At 39.4% G+C, this 17,703-nt stretch overlaps 1 protein-coding gene and 1 long non-coding RNA gene across 7 annotated transcripts in view; one reads left to right on the top strand and one right to left on the bottom strand.

Moving 5' to 3' along the window:
* VSTM2A (V-set and transmembrane domain containing 2A) overlaps positions 1–6,397 on the bottom strand; it is a 47,913-nt gene extending 41,516 nt beyond the window's left edge. For all 6 annotated transcript variants that reach the window (XM_065052796.1, XM_005507516.3, XM_005507515.3 and 3 more), the window contains exons 1-3: positions 5,879–6,397; positions 3,298–3,464; positions 2,324–2,374 (exon numbers count right to left, since the gene is read on the bottom strand). In XM_065052796.1, the coding sequence (XP_064908868.1) occupies positions 2,324–2,374; positions 3,298–3,464; positions 5,879–5,957 (297 nt within the window). In that variant the 5' untranslated portion in view covers positions 5,958–6,397. The remainder of the gene's footprint in view (positions 1–2,323; positions 2,375–3,297; positions 3,465–5,878) is intronic.
* LOC135578573 (uncharacterized) lies at positions 2,527–4,432 on the top strand. Its single transcript, XR_010470362.1, has 2 exons — positions 2,527–2,685; positions 3,255–4,432. It is a non-coding gene; the product is annotated as an uncharacterized LOC135578573 (long non-coding RNA).
* Positions 6,398–17,703: the final 11,306 nt, after the last annotated feature.

Raw genomic sequence — 17,703 nt, 5'->3', positions numbered from 1 at the left:
TACTTGGCAAACTGATTTGGAAGTATGGATTGCATACTTTCAGACATAATGTATGCAATATTAATTACACAGAAAGTGCTGCATAGTTATTTAAACCTTATTCAATAATAATATATCTCTACTGAACAGCTGATATTCAGCAAAAGGATTAAAGACATTTCATATGAGTAGAAAGAGGATCTGTAGGTCATATTCTGTCTTTGTTTGCTCCCATGCAAGATCTGCAAAGTTAGAGGTGTCGCACAGTACTAATGAAAACCCAAATTTGTTCTGGGTTTTGCATTTGAAATTCAGAAATGGTTGCAGTCAGCTTGTATGCATGTTATCAATTTATGCCAGATTACCATTTAAAACCAATAGAAGTAGTGTATTTCAGCACAGTTTAACAATACATTTAGTATATTTTAGCATTTCTTTAAATAATTTACTAAATGCACTTTGCTCTTCTTTTCATGAAGATACTTTGCAGTAGTACTAATGGTGACTGTGTGTCATCAAGACGGAAAAAAAGAAAGGCTATGTTTGTAACAAGTGTATTTAGACTATTAGCCTAATGTTGACTTTTATTTTTAGTTTGAAATATAAAATGGTTTACACTGTACAGATATCCCATAGTAGAATCATAGAATGTCCTGAGTTGGAAGGGTCCCACAAGGATCATTGAGTCCAACTCCTGTCCCTGCACAGGACAACCCAACATTTCACACCATGTGTCTGAGGGTGTTGTCCAGTCTCTTCTTGAACACTGTCAGTCTTGGGGCCGTGACACCTCCCTGGGGAGCCTGTTCCAGTGCTCCACCACCCTCTGGGGGAAGAACCTTTTCCTAATGTCCAACCTAAGCCTCCCCAGCACATCTTCCTGCCATTCCCTCGGGTTCTGTCATTAGTTGCCATTGTGAACTATCATATATAATGAAAAAAATACTCAACTTGAAAGATGGAACAAGCATTACAGCCTATACCTATACACAGATCTTATAGACTATTATGGGGATTTTGAATGAGCCAGTATTGACAAAGAATAAATTGGCTGCTAGAACTTCATATAGTGGAACAGTACCCAAAGACCACACGTAGGTTTCATTTGTAAGATAGTCTACAAATGTAACTACAGATATGGTTCATGACACAAATTGTTTATAGTGTATGGTGAGAAGTATCATAGGAAATATATGGCTAAAACAGATATATTTTGAATATGATGTATCTGAATTCTCATTTATAAATGCATTTCTGCTATACCTAGCTGCACTTTGACCTGATGTAGTCACTTGGTTAGTTATTTGCAGGCATCAAAGAGTAGCAGAGTAAAGGATTTAGCAGAAATTATTCACCTCTGTTTTAAGCTGTTTTAAACTTTGCTGGTACTTACAGCCTTGGCTGCAGCTAGAAGGCACTTCTAAAGGGGTTGTGTTTGAGAAAGAGAAACCCCCCGTTGGGCTCATAAGGACTACTCATGCTGCAGTAAGTATCCATGTCTTTCCACTGCAGTAAGCACCACACCATGACCGCACCACTATAAATTTCTTGGCATACTGAGGGAAAAGGGTCTGAATGCTTCTGAGGTCAGTGGCTGTGGCTGTGCCTAACTCAGGATACAGGTCTGCTGGGGAAGGCACCCTTTCCCTGGACAAGGGCTGGATCAATGTTACTCATGATTTTGTCAAGACAACATTGTGGCTCAGTCTCCAGATTGGTAACTCTGGTGTCAGAAACTCAGTTTCCTAAGAGTCTCAGTGACCAAGAGCGGAGATCAGTCCTAACATGGAGGTCTTGTCTAAAGACTTTTTGAGCTTTTTTTTTTTTTTTTTCCTGCCAGCAGACATGAACCTGGGAAAACACCTATTTAGTTGCACAACCCACTGAAGGAAAGTGCAGCTTCATGGCCAAATGTCAGCCTTAAAACCAGCTTTGGAGCACTAAAGCAGATTCAGTGGTCGCCCAAGGTAAAAGAAAACAACAGGTACAAGGATCAGTGCAGCCTATCTGCTTCACAGGGTGGAAACGGAGTCTGCCGAAGGTCTACCGCTTGGGCATCAGTTGCTGACGCCTTCGTGCTCAGGGGTCCCCAAGGGTGTAGGCTGCGTGGGGCAGGCCTGTCCTGGATCCCTCTGTCGGGGTCGGCGAGGAAGGAGCTGCGGGCTGCCTGCTCGCTTCAGCTTGCAGCTCGGATGGGGAGTGGATGCGGGGCGGGGGGAACTGCCCCTCCGCACCCCTCCGTGCCTGCTCCGAGCCGGCCGCTGGCAGCGCCCGGGGTGGGCTCTGGCTCAGGGAAGTCCCCCCCGGCTGGCGGGGGCTGCCCGCACCCTGAGGCGCCACTTACGCTGATCTTCGTGCCGTCGCTGTCCAGGTCCCGCTCGGGCAAGAGCTCCACCTGCAGGGAAAGGAGAGATGCTGTGGGTTGCCGCCCCTCGCCCCGCCGCTGTGGCCACCCTGTTCCGCGCCCCGCTTCCCGCTCCCCGCCGTGGAACCCGTGGAGCTGCGAGCCGCGTCTGCCACCTACGGGCCACGCCGGGGACAGCCGGTACCGGTCGCGGGGCACCCCAGAAACGTGGCAGGGTGGCATTGCCCCACGAACGCCTGAAGCCCGCCCGACTCGCGTGGGCATCTTTTCGAGGCGGCTGAATGCCGAGAACGGTGCGGAGGTGGCAGTGGAGGACGGGAAAAGTGTCCGTGGATGACAGTGTAAGTGGACATGGCCGACTCTGAAGGCTGAAATTGCTCTGCTATATGATTTTTATTTTTTTCCTTCTCTGGGGCATAGGTTTTACCCTGCTCCCTACCCATGCCCCCCCCCCCCCCCACTCCCTCCCGCCTCAAATGTGTGTCCTCCTGGGGCATCTGCATGCAGACTTGGGGCTGCCAACTCAACTGCACTAGCTGTAAATTGGAGAGCACTTGTAGGATCTTGCCATTTGGGAAATAAAAAATTTCCTCTAGGAGTAGTCTCTGAACAGCTGCTTTCCAATGGGAAAATAAGAGATGGGAAAATAAATAAATAAATAAATAAATAAATAAATAAATAAATAAGGCTTTGTAAATCCGTGTGGTTTTGTGAACATCCCTGTCTGCCTCCTGAGAGTGACAGGCACCAAAGGCACCACCCCTTGAGATGGGTATTTTTCTCTGTAGGTTCCTGAACTATGATTTCATGGTTAAAATTAAGTCCCTGGGGAGATTCAGAACCTCTTTCTGCTCCCTCCCTCACCCCCTTCTCTTCTTCCCTCCCTTTCTCTCCACCCCTTCTCCTGCAGCATTTCCAGGTGGCTTGGGGACCCCATGGCCGAGGATCAGTACCTGAGTGCCTGTCACCTCAGCTCCAGCCTCTTGGTCCTCAGCCGCCCGCAGAAACCACCATTGGATTTCAAGGTACACCGAAGAGGAACCACTTTGGAAAGCACAAGACATCTCCACGTTCTGCCCTTCAGTGGCAGTGACATTTCGGGGAAACTCAGTGAATTTTGCTGCAAAACAAATGCATAACATGTTGGGATCTCCTGTTACCTACTCATTGTATATTATCTGTTTTTTCTTCTTTCTCTCTCTCATTTTTCTTTTTAAATAAATTATCTGTTTTCTCATTCTCCCTCTTTTCTGATTTTCAAGTTTTCCTACACATTATCTCCTCCAGTTTCTCTCATACCCAGGCATGCCTTTCTTGCTTTATGCACAAATCCACCTTCTTCACACTCTAAACTCATGGGAGATGCGACGGACACCCCCCCCACACTCCGTGCTCCCATGGGCTAGGAAAGTTTCACTTAATTAGGTCCAAATACCCTTGGGCAGAATGCAGTATTTCACTAGACTCACTGAGGGATTTTGTGCAAAACCAATTTGGAAGAGGAAAAAAATAGACCAATTTATTGTATTTTGTAGGGCTGAGCTGCAGATGTGCAAGTTGTTAAACCTTCCACAGCTGGCTGGAGCAGCTGTTGGAACAGACAGTTTCTTGAGGTGTGGGTTATGACCACTCATCAAAATGCTTATTACAACTGCTTTACCTGAGCTAGTTACTTTCTTTGAGAACCTCTACTTGCATAATCTGAGCAAGAATAAATACATCTTCTGTTTAGCAGTCCTGACAGACACTTTCTTGAAGTAACCTTTACCTTTATATCTCAGTCATTTAACAAATGGGATCTACCCATTTAAGCATACCACTGCTAGGTTTAAAATCTAATCCTGATGGACCTAGTCCAGGACACAAGTCTTTTTAAAGGTCTCAGTCTTTACTTTCTTCTCATCCTCTCCTATAACTTACTTTAAAATTGTGCAACATAATGAACCATGATAGTCAAGTAGAGGGGGCTACAGATAATAAGTAAAACCCGTGTTTCAAGAAGAGGAAAATTTTGAAATACACTGCAATGTTATTTTCTGTTATGAATTGTTACAGATTGACTAAACCACATTATGATGTGAAAGAAAATATTGCTCATTGTCTCCTCCTCTCTTTCTCTCTCTTTATCCAGTCTTCCTAGCTAACCTGGAATTGGTGGGATAATCTGGCAATACACTCAGCCAGTGTTACTCCATTCTCCCCTTATGTTTGAGCTTGGCAACAGATACTTAGCAAAGCTACCAGCTTTATATTTCACGGTGTCCCTTTTTCTGCATCCCCCGGCCCTCAGCAGTTAGTGACTGGTTGTCACTGGTTAAACTGACAAAAGGACTGTGCATTTTCTATATTCGAGGTTCCAAGCTGGTTTTGGTTTTGTTGTTTGTGTTTTTGTGTTTTTTTTTTTTTTTTTCTTTCTTTCTTTTTCTGTCTGTTCGTTCCATCGCCTCCTGGTCAGAGCGTGTGAGTGGCATGGGGGGGCGGAGGGGAGTACTGCCAGCGTCCTCCCGGGGCATACCGCCGAGCGCAGCCCGGCAGAGGCTCGCAAAGCCGGCGGGGAGCTGCCGGCAGGGAACGGCGGGCGGGGGGCACGGAGCGGGGGCGGCGGGCATGGACCGGCGGGCGGGGACAGGGTGCGGCAGGCGAGGGACAAGGAGCAGGGGTCGGCGGGCGGGGGGCGGCGGGCAGGGAGCAGCGGCCGGCGGGCAGGGGGCGGTGGGCGGGGGCAGCGGGCGCAAGGGGCGGCCCCGCGCGATCTGTCCATGGTGCTGACACGGTCGCCGCAGCCTCGAGGTCCCAAACAACTGGTTCCTGCGGCGCCGGGGCTGCTTGAAATGCAACGCGCGCCTTTCGGCAAGGAGGGAGGAAGGCGACGGGGGTTGGGAGGGAGGTCTTCAAAGAAGTCGGTTTTGTCTTTTTCTCCCCCCCCTCCTTTTTTTTTTTTTTTTTTTTTTTTTTTTTTTTTTTTTTTTTGATGAGGGGTGCAGATAAACACGTAGTCACAGAACCGAAATAAAGGTCTGACTCTGAGGATTGCAGGATGATAGAGGAGAAAAGGGGACACGGCACGAAAGGAGACTGCAATGTTTTAAGGGAGGCAGTAGATTTAGTCATTCGGTACTAGGTCTGAATGCAGTAATTATGCATGCACGGATAGGTGTTTATTGTATGCCTACATGCATACACACAAACATGCACAACCCAAACACATATATGTCCATTCAAAAACATCCCTTTACTCTGCTGCAAAGTGCCTGTAATCTGCCTCTTTACAATCAAGTAAAGGAAGCTTGTTTTATTCCCACTTTGAGGAAACTTCTTACTGTTGTTCATATTTACAGATAATTTTTACACTAAATGTAAACCTGATGCTTGGTGTCCTCATCTTGTATGCATTGTTCTTGCTTTCCTTCTTTTTATTCTTTTTATCATTCTCTACCTCCTGCTGCCCGCTCCCCCCCCCCCCCCCCCCCCGCGTTCTCAGTCTGTTTTAGCATAGAAAAACACACATACGTATTTGACAATAAGTGATCTTACCTTGGGTAGAAAGTCCTTGTTGAATATACATAACTGAAAAGAAAATGAATCCAACATAAGCTAGAAAGATCCCCATCATTCCAAGATGAAGAAGAAGTCACATCAGGGTAAGAAAAGCCAAAGGTGATCTCAAAAAAGGAAGAATTTCTATATGAGTGTATGTACGCTTGTGTAAATATATGAACAGAAAGAGATTTTAAAATGTTACAAAAAGGCTCTGTATTGTAGCCCTAGCTGCGACACCGGCAGCATTCTGCTACTCAGTGTAATCTTTTTCTTTGGGAAGAGCGAGTATTGCAATACAGTGTGGTTCAGATGAGCTGTCTCAGGCGCTGTGTTGCTTGAAGTCCAGATTCAGACTACAGAAAAAGAAAAAACAAAAAAACAACCACCAACGTTGAAAAGTGGGTATCAGCTGCTTTCTGTGCCTTTTCTCAGCTACCTGGCAGCTTTGTCCAGCGTCAGCTTTGCTGCTCAGGATGGCGTGATGACTGCCCTCCCTACACACTGATCCAGCTTGGAAAGAGGGGTGTGGGGGAAAGAGAGGGGAGGGGGGGAGAGAGAGAGTCTACTGTGCTTGAATTGCTTCAACTTTTCCCTCTAATGGCTGCGATAATGCCTTTAACCCTTCCCTCTCTCTCCCTGTTCTCTACACCTCTCTACCTGTTTTCACTTGGACTTGGACTACTGGTTCTGATGCTGGGGTAAAGCTGCGCTTTTTTTTTTTTTTTTTTTTGGTGTACAGCTTGTGATTGTAGAGAGAGCAGGGAGTCTTTATTGTACTGATGTAATCTTCGGTCTCACATTCCAAAACACTCAGTGGCTAAGAGGGCAATGCAGTGGTTTGATTTTTGGTGAGTTAAGCTGTTTCTGTTTTCTCCTTTTTCTCTCTCACTTACAGGGTCTGAGGAGAAAATAGTTACTTGGTAATCCTATTGCAGTCGCTGTTGCCTGCTCCAAATAACTATGCTTCAAGCATCTTACATTAAAATATTATTCATTTTGTCTTTGAAGACAGATAAAGAAGATGATACTTAGAGTGTGCATCGGATACATACAGATGCATCTATATGGATATATAGATTTATATAGAAGAAATATTTAGCAAGATAAAAATGGATTTTGATATCCTACAGATTACTCACAGTAATATATTTATTTATGTACACTAGAGAAGGTGTTTACCGCATATTAAAGAATGATGCTTCCTGAGGTGAATGTTTTTTCTCTCTTTCCTGTTTTTTGCCTATGTATATTTATAACGTTTAGAAAAGCGACTAACCTTGACTGTGTCAGATGTTCAAAACACCCCAAAAAACGTCTGCACTGAGGGAAGTTTTCTGACAAAATCACCGTGCTGCTTGTAGTAAGAAGCCATCTAGAAAGTGCTTGTTGTACTAAGCAAACACCAAATACTTTCACAAGGCTGAGACAAAGACTAAATAGAATCTGAAAAGAGCACCTGATAATCACTCAGACTGCCAAATAGCTGAACTTAACTGCTAATCACAGACTAAAAAGAGATGTAAGTCATACCAAATTAAAGAAAATTTTATCCACACGGGCAATATGTTCTTCTGTTGGATGAAGAATTGAACAGGTTCCGTCATTTCTGGCAATGGGAGTGCAGCATTTATACAATGGTACAAGGTGCAACTTTCACCTTACTTACTGCACCATTCAAATTATTACAAGCATTACAATATATCTGACATAGCTGCAGAGGTCTGTTTCACAGAACTAATGCTATCTGACTGAAGAACAATAATTTTGCCTACATTTTAGCATGAATTTGTTTTATAACTGCATGAGTTCCCATGATTTTTTTATGAAAATAAGGGAGACATTTCCACATGGTAATGTTCTATTCCATTGATGTAATATCTTAAACATAGCAATAATTTTGAGTAAAAAAAAAATAAGTACAATAAACCAAAAATGATTTAAAAGTTTAAAATGATCCCCCAAATAGGAAAAAAAGTTGTCTGAAAGATTTGTAGAGTTTTAATTACTTTAAGGTGGGTCATGATGGATATAATCAAAACTAAAGAAACCTTCAAAATGAAGAAAAGCACAAATCTTTAAAGGTGGTGGATCTAAATTATCTGAAGTAACTAAGGACTTGAGTGATTCAGTGATTAGACACACACTATAGAGGTCCTTACAGGTTCAAATGGTGAATGTTTCAATAATTTCTATAAAAGAAACCAGGTCCTTTTCAGATGGGCAGTCAAAATTCTAAGTCACTCCTGAAAATGAAGGCTGATTATAGGATTCACTTCAAATCCATGTACGTCATCAGTAATCAGTTGAAATTACAAATTAGAGACATATTATCAGCAGCCAAGTTAAATGTAAATTAGACAGGAGGAAAAATAATCCAAGCAGCATCACCTGGTCTAGAAGGAAAGCAGAAAACAAAAATAGATCACTTTTTTTTTTTTTTCCCCTCTTTTTGGCCTATTCCAGTTCAAGACACTTGATAGGTAAATTTAATTTTATTAAATTGTAATTTAGAAAGAAGAATAATTCTCCCAAATACCTTGTAGTCAATGGAACTAATAAATTCTGAAATTACTGCCACAGAGAGGTAAATAATAACATATATGGTTATTAAAATATCAAAACAGAGGATGTATTTACTAGGAAAATAATTTAATTGAAAGAATCCTAAAACTTGGTTACATGTTCATTATTTTTACTTTATTTGTATGCTGTAACAAGCCATATGATTCTGTCAAGTATTGCAAACAGAAAACAGAAATAATCCAACTTATTCTATCAATGTCAAATTTCACCTTGATGGATATGGCTTGTCCACAATCAAGCACGCTATATGAATCTGGATAGTGAATGTGTCTCATTACTTTAGAATCATAGATTCATAGAATAGAGTGGGTTAGAAGGGACCTTCAAAGGTCATATAGTCCAACACCCCTACAATGAGGAGGGACATCTTCGCCCAGATCAGGTTGCTCAGACCTCCATCCAGCTTGGCCTTGAATGTCTCCAGGAATGGTGCATCTGCCACTTCTCTGGGTGACCTGTTCCAGTGTTTTACCTCCCTCATTGTAAAAAATTTCTTCCTCATGTCCAGCCTGAATCTTGTATGAAACCTCTACCTTTTGTGCTGTAGAAAGAGTTTTCATGTAGCCTAACTTACGTGAGAAGTATCAGTTGTGCTTTGGTGCTGAATTGCATAGTTCATCCTGTGTCTTATTACGGTTTCACTACATGCTCCAGATCAAGTGCTCCTTCAAACCCATAAACAGTTGTACACTTTTACCACTCTGCCCTGTTTACAGACCCCAGGTCTATGCATCTGCTTTTAACTATTAAGGAAAAAAGTGCCTATGGAGATCACTATTCCAATCTCAATAAAGGTTCAAAATGAAAGTTACTGTGTTGCCAGCCAACAATAAGGAGAGAATGCTTTGCTCCCACAAACAAATGTGAAGGTATGGGTTGCCTTGTCCCACAAGAAGCTGGTCAGCTGATGTCTTATCTCTCTGAATGAGACCATGAATGAGTGTTGTTATCCAACAAATTGTTAAGAATGAAAATAAAAAAGTTACTGGTTTATATTATATTATTTTGTTTGATATTTTATTTTTTCATCATTATTGTTATTTCAAAGATTTGTTTACTATTTCAAGGGAAATTTTACATTTCTTGATGAAATTTCTGATTTATAGAAGTTAAAAAGTTGGTTGGTTTTCCTTGCTGAGGACTACTGTTTTTCTTTGTTAACTGAAGTGCTCATATGAGCCTCTTCCAGCATGTCACTGTTGACTTTCTGCAACAGGATCACTGTATCTTTGCTGTAAGTAATTTAAAATATATAGGAAGATTATGAAAAAGCTGTACCTGTAAAGGAGAAAATAAACCAACGAACCCATCAACCAATCATTTTTCAGTATTTCTATACTTGCAAGTTTAGCAGATCTAGTAGCAGCATAACTCAACAGTAATTATTTTGGTAATAATTCTGCAAAAAATTTGTGGAGGGTTAACTTTCAAACCTGAGAGTATCAGTGGGACTTCTTACATAATTGCATATTTATTCAGTTTAAGGAGGTAACATGTGCACAGAATTTCCTGTATCCAAACCAGTGAGAGCCTTGGCTATGCTCAGAGAATTTGCAATCTTCAAATAATAGAGAAAAGTTAAACAAATCTGCATGTTTTAAGTACTTCTGAGATAAGAATTTCTCACATTTGTGTATAAGGTCACCATGGGCTCCCAGAAATGGCAATGCAACAGAGAGCTATTTCACAATGAAGGTAACACCATGACCTTAATCATGACAGAGACTAAAGGTATGACCTTTCAAAACTAGTAGCACTAGATTGCTTGTCAAATTATTCTTTTTATTACTTCAATGGGATTGCTTGTTCTAGTTACTGTTCTTCATAAACACAAGCCATACATCCATGCTCGTAACTTATAAATGTGTAATTTTGTGAAACTAAGCATTTGGGCTGTGATGTTTCTATTTTATTTAGAAATGTTAGTTTCCCCCACTGTCATTCAAATATATAATATCTGTCTATGAAACCAAAAGTGGAAGAGGAGGGCATTATAATAAACGTTAGAAATACGTACTGTTTTACCTTTAAGATCTTTTGTTTTAAATACCCTCACGCTCTTACTCTTTGGATCAGGGACATTATATATTATAGAGTTTGCGTTTGTGTTTAGACATTGTACCTCTGCCAATCTTGTAAATATTCCTGCACAACTGGCCATATTAAAAGGCCTGAAAATATATGGGTTGCATATATTCAATAACAGCTCATATCCCTTAGCATCCTGTTTTCATTCATCGCGCCTAAACTCCTTACAGTCCTGAATGCTGACTAAGTGCATGTAGGGCATCTTCACAGAGTGAACAGACATGCAAAAGGACTAGCAGTGCAAAAAACCCTGTAATTAGAATCTGTAAAAACAAGAGAAAGGCAAAAGAAAAGTGTGACAAGGAGATGAAACAACAATGAAGAGGTCAAATGTTAGAAAATGTCATCATGAATTTTATCCACTATCTTAAATCATTCCTTTCATTCTCATGCAATTATGAGCAAGCTCTACTTCAGGTGAGCCTCTCCTATTCTTAACCTGGGCTCATACTTCACTCAGTAAACAAAATTGTCCCAGTCTAATAATGGCTATCTTCTCAGGCTTGGGAAGTAAAGGATGTTATTGTACGTGGTACTTCTGCCTTATTTCTCACAAGTATTGCAAGAGAAAGGATGCCTTCCCCTCAGGACACCTAAGTTCTGACGTGGAGAAGCAGAGTACATCTCTGACTGCCAGAGTACCTGAGAGATGCTGCACAGTCCCTTACATCAGGTGTTTCACAGATGATGAGTAACAGTGTCCTTCTCATTGCTGAATGTTCACCCAGGATCCTGGGAACTGAGATAAAAAAGCACTGAGCAGTCATAGTTGCAATTAACATTAATGGGTGCTGTGTTTGAAGGTGGAAATTATTACAAAACCTGACAAAAAACCACAAAGTCCTGGGTAGATCAGCATTGACTGTTCCCTCTGTGCCCCTGCTGCCTGTCTGTAAGGTGGGATACATTGTCCTGTCACTTCAGAGATGTTTTGTTAAGATAAATTAACCTTCACAAAGCTCACAGAGCTTTGTGTGACAAGCACCATAGGGAAGCCCTTAAGGAGGTGAATAGTTCTGTCTTCAATTCAGGGTTGGAGTGGTGGTGGACATGGGTGAGGTGTAGGGACACACACTAAACAATAGAAATAAACAAGATATCAAAGACCTGCTCATTACTTGAACTTCATTCTTCACATACCCTGAATAAGGCGAGAGGAGGCTCTAGAAAAAAACCCTGCATCATAGTGTAGTTGAATATTACGTGATATGAAGGGAGGCAAGATTAATTCTTGCTTTGCTGTCTCTTGAGTACTTGATTTTACAACTTTAACAAAGCTCTTTCAGTACAGCTTTTTATGTATAGTGAACATTTTATGGCTCTCTCTCTGCCATTGTCTCTATCATTAGGTAACTGGGAGAAAAATGCACAGAACCTTAAAATGGGACTTTGGGCATCAATCCAAATGCTTTTTTGCATGGTTTTCTCCTTTTCTTTTTCTTTTTTTTTTTTTTTTTTTTTCCCTTTCCCCTAGAGAAAAGGAAAACAAACAAAACTATTTTAAGCATACTCTGTACTCTGGGTTTATCAAAAGCATGTGAAGCTCAAAGTTCTATGCAGAAAACCTTAATACTGTATTACCCTTGTTATGAATTTTTCTCTTTTTTTTGTCCTTTTTTCCCCCAGTTGGTTCATACCCAGAATAGTGTAGAACTATCTTTAAAGATACTTATTTCTGTTTTAAGTGGGTTTTGAAAACCTGAGTTCATAAAGTTATTGGAATTATATAGTGAAGAGCTTTTAATTAAAACAAAACAAAAAGATACAGAAATGTAGGATTTTATAATGTCTGAGCTATGAATATTGTTGCAGCTTTTCTAAATTCAAGCTTCAATGAAATTTCAGTTTGTTTTCCCCTTTTTTTGTGTCTTTGAATCTCTGAGATTGTTGGTCCCAAATATAGTAATAGTTGAGGGGTTTCTTGGAAGAAAGGCACACTGAAGAGTAGAACAGTAGCCAGACTGTTTTGTCCACACCATTCAGTGTGCAGTTGGTGAGAGTGTTCTTACCAGGTTCAAATAAATGGGGAGGGCTGGAGACAGCTTTCAGGCTGGTCAGATAAAAGACTCCATTCCTTTCTTTGAAGCATACTAAGGCAAATCACATTCTGTCCATGAGAGAATTAATATTTTTTTGTGTGGGAGTAGCCCCAAAATGTACTTGATTCCTTAAAATCCATTAGTTTGATGAAGGAAAAAGTGTTCTCATAATGCTTAAAGACCATACTTAAATTTCTTAACAGAGTAACAAAGGAGAATTTACCTTTTTCACTTCTTTAGTTTATGTTTTTTTCCCCTACCTTCACTGGCACAGGCATATTGGGTGTAACTGCCCACTGAAATAGCAACAAAGAAAGCAGAAGAGGCGCTTTTTTTTGTTGTGTTTGTTTGGTTGGTTGGTTGGTTTGTTTTGTTTTGTTTTGTTTTGTTTTTGCGTGTTTTTGTTTTTTTTTTTTGTTAGTTTGAAGCTTTATAATGAATCATGAAGGCACAGAGTAGCCTTAGAGAAAAAAACTGTTTTCTTGCAAGACAAGTTCTTTATTTAGCTTTTGAAAATACTTTTTCTGGTGTTGCATGTTAGGTGTTATCTGTTAATTTGTTTTTGAAACAAAAACTACTTATTCAAATAAGTCTTTCTGAACAGAACAGCTCTGTGGTCATTTTTCTTAACTTGTAATTTCTAATTGTCAGTTAAGCCTTATGGATGTGCACAAGCACAAGTTTAACCGTCTTACAGGCTTATGAATTTCTACCTACTATAGCATCTGCATTTCAGAAAAATTCCAGTCCATATAAAAATCCAATTATGATATTGGTGTCTATATTATTTTTAATGGATTTTTGGTTTGTGTTTTTAAACTACGGTATGTCTAGCCCTCTTGTGGACAGTTATTTAAGGAAGGAGGCAGTGAGGAACAGCTGAGAATAAGGATAGTTGTTGCAACTTTTCTCAGCAAGCTGGGAAACAGGAAACTGAGGGAGTCACTGCAACTCACGGACAAGACAGGTTGTGGAAAGTACTATTTGATCATTGTCTGTATGTGGGTGACTAGGACAAGATCACTGGACAATATTTATGATTATTCATCCAGAAAAGCATGGGACACAAAAATTTTCATTTGCAGTATTCAGTTCCTTTTGGCTATTTCTGAGATGCCTTTATGATTTTTAATTATTTATTTTAAAACGAACGAACAAACCCACAAAGTGTCTTTTGCAAAACCAGGGAATGAAGTACAGCTAGCCTGAAAAGGGAGAGGCCTTTGATAAAATAAAACTGCAATCTTTCATCATGCTGCTGCTAAGAACAAATATAAGAATTTCAAACTAAAGCAGGCTTTTTTTTCAACAATAGATATTGCGTATCCCTTTGAGGTAACACAGTGACAATGCAAAATGTCTACTATAATGCCTTTTCAACACATTGGAAAGCTTCATAGAGGAGATGTTGAAAACTACTGTGATAGCTTCAGCTATCAATTCAATTCAGTATACTTTTTTTTTTTTTTTGTAAATAAATCCACTTTCATAATTTTAAATACAGGTATACTTTTGCTCTAATTTTTAAGTAGTTCAGTGAAACAGCTACCATAGCAGTTTTAACTTGTGAAAGGAACATTTCTTGGGAGACAAAAAACAAGACTGTCAGCATTTGTCTTTGGGCATTATTTTACTGCATTTGCTCATCTATGAAACAGTAGCTTTCAAGTAGACTCGATAACTGTAAGGCTATCTTCACCATGCAGAATCAAGAAGCCAAGGGGGACTGGAAGCTTCAGAGATGATTGCAAACTGAGAAGGTTTTGATTACAAAAGTAGCTGGTAAGTAGAAACCCATCTGAGCCTCATATTCGTTTCAGCTTTGTTAAAAAAATTGATCCAGTCTTGGACATACTCACCTTAGAAACAATCTGACTTTTTCTTGGTGTTTTTTTACATGTTATTCAGTCTTCTTTATTCAGTGAATCAGTAAGAATAGGTTCCACTCTGTAAAGAAAATTACATCCTTGGAACGAAGTGTGAGTAAAGATGACAAAATCTGTCCCATAACACCCACCATGGTATAATAAATCCATCATAGTAGGTAACATCCATGGAACAGCAATCCACAACCCAGGGGCATGTGCCTTTTTCAGTAATTATTTATCAGATATTCACTTTGCAACAATCAAAATTGATTTAAAATGACAAAGAGTTGTAATTTTGATTTTTTGAATCTACTTCAAAGGGACAAATTCTTTAACAAGTAAATAAACTTTTGATTGGCTAAGCACAAGGATTCATCATCTTCTGTACAGGAAAAGCCTGAAGGACCATTCAAGATTCTGCATTTTGACAACACAACTATTAATTAGAAGCTTAAAGACAGAAGAGGATCCATGTTGAAGTGTGAATATGCCTGTGATTAACTGTTAGTATTTGTTGATTGGAAATGATTGATAGGTTGCTTTGTTTTTCAGGATGATTTATCAGTAAGATTTAATTAGAGCATGGAGGGTTGGTTTTTTTTTTTTTTTTTTTGTCTTCATTGGCTTTTTTGAGAGTTTTTGTTTTAGGATTATAATTTGGAATATTGTTATACAAAATAAACCATAAAATAAAATGAAGTTAACTTTTATTGGGCTAAACTATTAAAATAGTTTCCTGTCTTTGAGACACTCCTAGTATATCCTCATTTTGAGTTTGACACAAAGCTGATTTAAATCAATTGGCATCTTTTATTTAAATTCAGTGGCCTAGGATTCACAGTTTCTCTGTCTGATAAAGAATGATGTTAACCATATAAAAACCCCATCTGTCTAACTGGGGCATGAACAATGTGCTTCACAGAATCAAACACTTTTAAATTATTGTCTGAAAAAGCATTCTGGATTGGTTAGTCAATCTGACAATGTTTGACACTAGTGAGGTCAGATGGTTCCATGTTTTTGTACTACGATGAAAAAGCTTTCAGAATGTACAAGGTTTGCTCAAGACTCCCATACAACTGAATTGGAACAAAATCTTCAGTATCTTTTTAGTCACTGCCTGGTTTTCTTCACTCATTCTTTAGCATTCTTGTTCTTTTACGGTAACACAATGTTAGAAATCTAAGAAATACCATTTGTAGATAAGTAGTTTTTCCAATGCTTCTTTCCTCATCTTGATTACTATCTTGTGATCTCGACAGGGTAAGAAAAACCTGACTTGAAATAACACTTCCTGATGTTTGTAGTTTATTTTACTTTTTCTGTTCCTTTCATTCTTCTCTTTCATTATTATTATGATTTTAAATATAATTCTGAATAATGGGGGAGATTCTGGAGTACAGAAAATACAAAACCACATACCAACCCTAACATTGTAGAGCAAGCATGACTGTAAGTGCCCTCCTTGGAAACACTTGTAAAGAATATAATTCAGAAGCCGGGGGGGCAGGACCTGTGAGAAAAAACTGAATTCAGACACAGCATGCCCTGTAACCAAACAAAAGAATGTTGCCTTTCATTGTTTAATATTCCTAGCAGTAAGATGGTACCACTTAGGGTGTTGAAAAGTAACACATGGTGGGGCATATAATTAAGTGAAGCCTGAAGAATAATTATGCAAGTACAGCTCAGCATAATGAGGAACCAGGGTTGGGTTTTTTTTGATATCATATTTTGACATTAAGTACAAAATTGAAATGTGACGCTAATGCGTCTGCTGGAAATGGAAGGAATCTGCAAGTACAGGCATTTCAAAGAAAAAGACTATTTTTACCTTCTGTGGAATAGTGCTATTCCATACTTTATTCAAGCAAAAATAAAGCTTTATTTATTAAGGGCTTGATTTAATTTCAGAAGAATGCAAGAATTTCCATTAATCTAAATGGAAACTGGCTCTGTCCTTCTGTTGAGACATTTATATTTTACTCTGTAGTCATATAAATAAAATGTCACAATTACTCTGAAAACTGCAATGAATACCAGTTAAAGTTTCTGGGGTGTTCAGAAGAAGATATTGTAAACTGAGGACTTCTGCATGGGCCTGTTCATGAGGGACAGCTCTAGGATTACCACAACAGTGGGCTTTTACTGCTGTTGCAGAAGATTACAAGATATTTTAATTAATAAATTATTCGGCAGTGGGGTTTTCTTTCACTACATGAGGTGTATTTTAAAAGGAGAACCAGAAGACATTTTAACTTCATCCTTGTTACTGCCATTGCACCCTAAGTACAGGAGTTATAAAAATACCACCTCTGGCCAGGCTTTGCTGGCGCTAGTTGAATCTTTAACACTGCTCTGAAATAGGGGAACACTCCAACTGCTGATGCTAAAGGTGTCTATTGCTATTATTAGGTTCCCTAGACTATCCCAGGTGTTGTCATGTGGTTGGCAAATGCACAACAGAACTTGGAGCAATGCTACACCTGTTTGAGAATGCAGCTAAAGATAAGCCAGGGTATCCTAAGGTGACATTTAGCCAGTTGGTGTCTGTGCTTAGGCAACTAATGTCCTCATAAGGTTTCCATAGTTTCCCCCATTCTTCCATGAAATAAGTGTCAAAGAGAATTACATTAAAATTCATCTATACTCATATAACCACTTAATGGGATAAAACAATCATAACACAGAATATGGATATAGAAATATACAAAAAATCAAAAGAAATCCTGATGGAAAATCACACTGCTGATTGTCTCTTTAAATCCATGATATTAAGCTCATGCAACAGGAGAAAGGTTTGGGAAAATGATCCTTCTGATACTGTGATCAAGGAATTATGCCTTTTGTGTCTCTTGGATTAAAAACATAACAAAACAAAACAAAACATTTATTTTACTCAATAAGATTTTGGTAGAAATATTAATATTTCTGTCTTTAAACTGTAAAAGCTTCACCTCTTGGTGACAGGAAAGATGACAAGTCATTGGTATTTCACCCTGAATTCAAGTGGTGTTTTTTACTCCTATGACTCTATGGCTCTATGACTCCTGTATGACTCTATAATTTCCAATCAGTATTCCCCAAATTGTTACACAAACAATTTTGAGTCTGAGAAAAAACTAGGACTTTGTTTTCATATCTCTTTACAGGCTCCTTCAGCATTTGTAAACTCCCATCTACTGACAGCTTTTGCATTTAATTGCTTTCACTGATATCCACTAGAGGTAAATATGGACAG

This window comes from Columba livia, chromosome 2 (assembly GCF_036013475.1).
Source record: "Columba livia isolate bColLiv1 breed racing homer chromosome 2, bColLiv1.pat.W.v2, whole genome shotgun sequence".
Classification (NCBI taxonomy): domain Eukaryota; kingdom Metazoa; phylum Chordata; class Aves; order Columbiformes; family Columbidae; genus Columba; species Columba livia.
The sequence above is the reverse complement of the archived record's forward strand: the minus strand, read 5'-3'. Positions and strand labels throughout refer to the sequence as shown.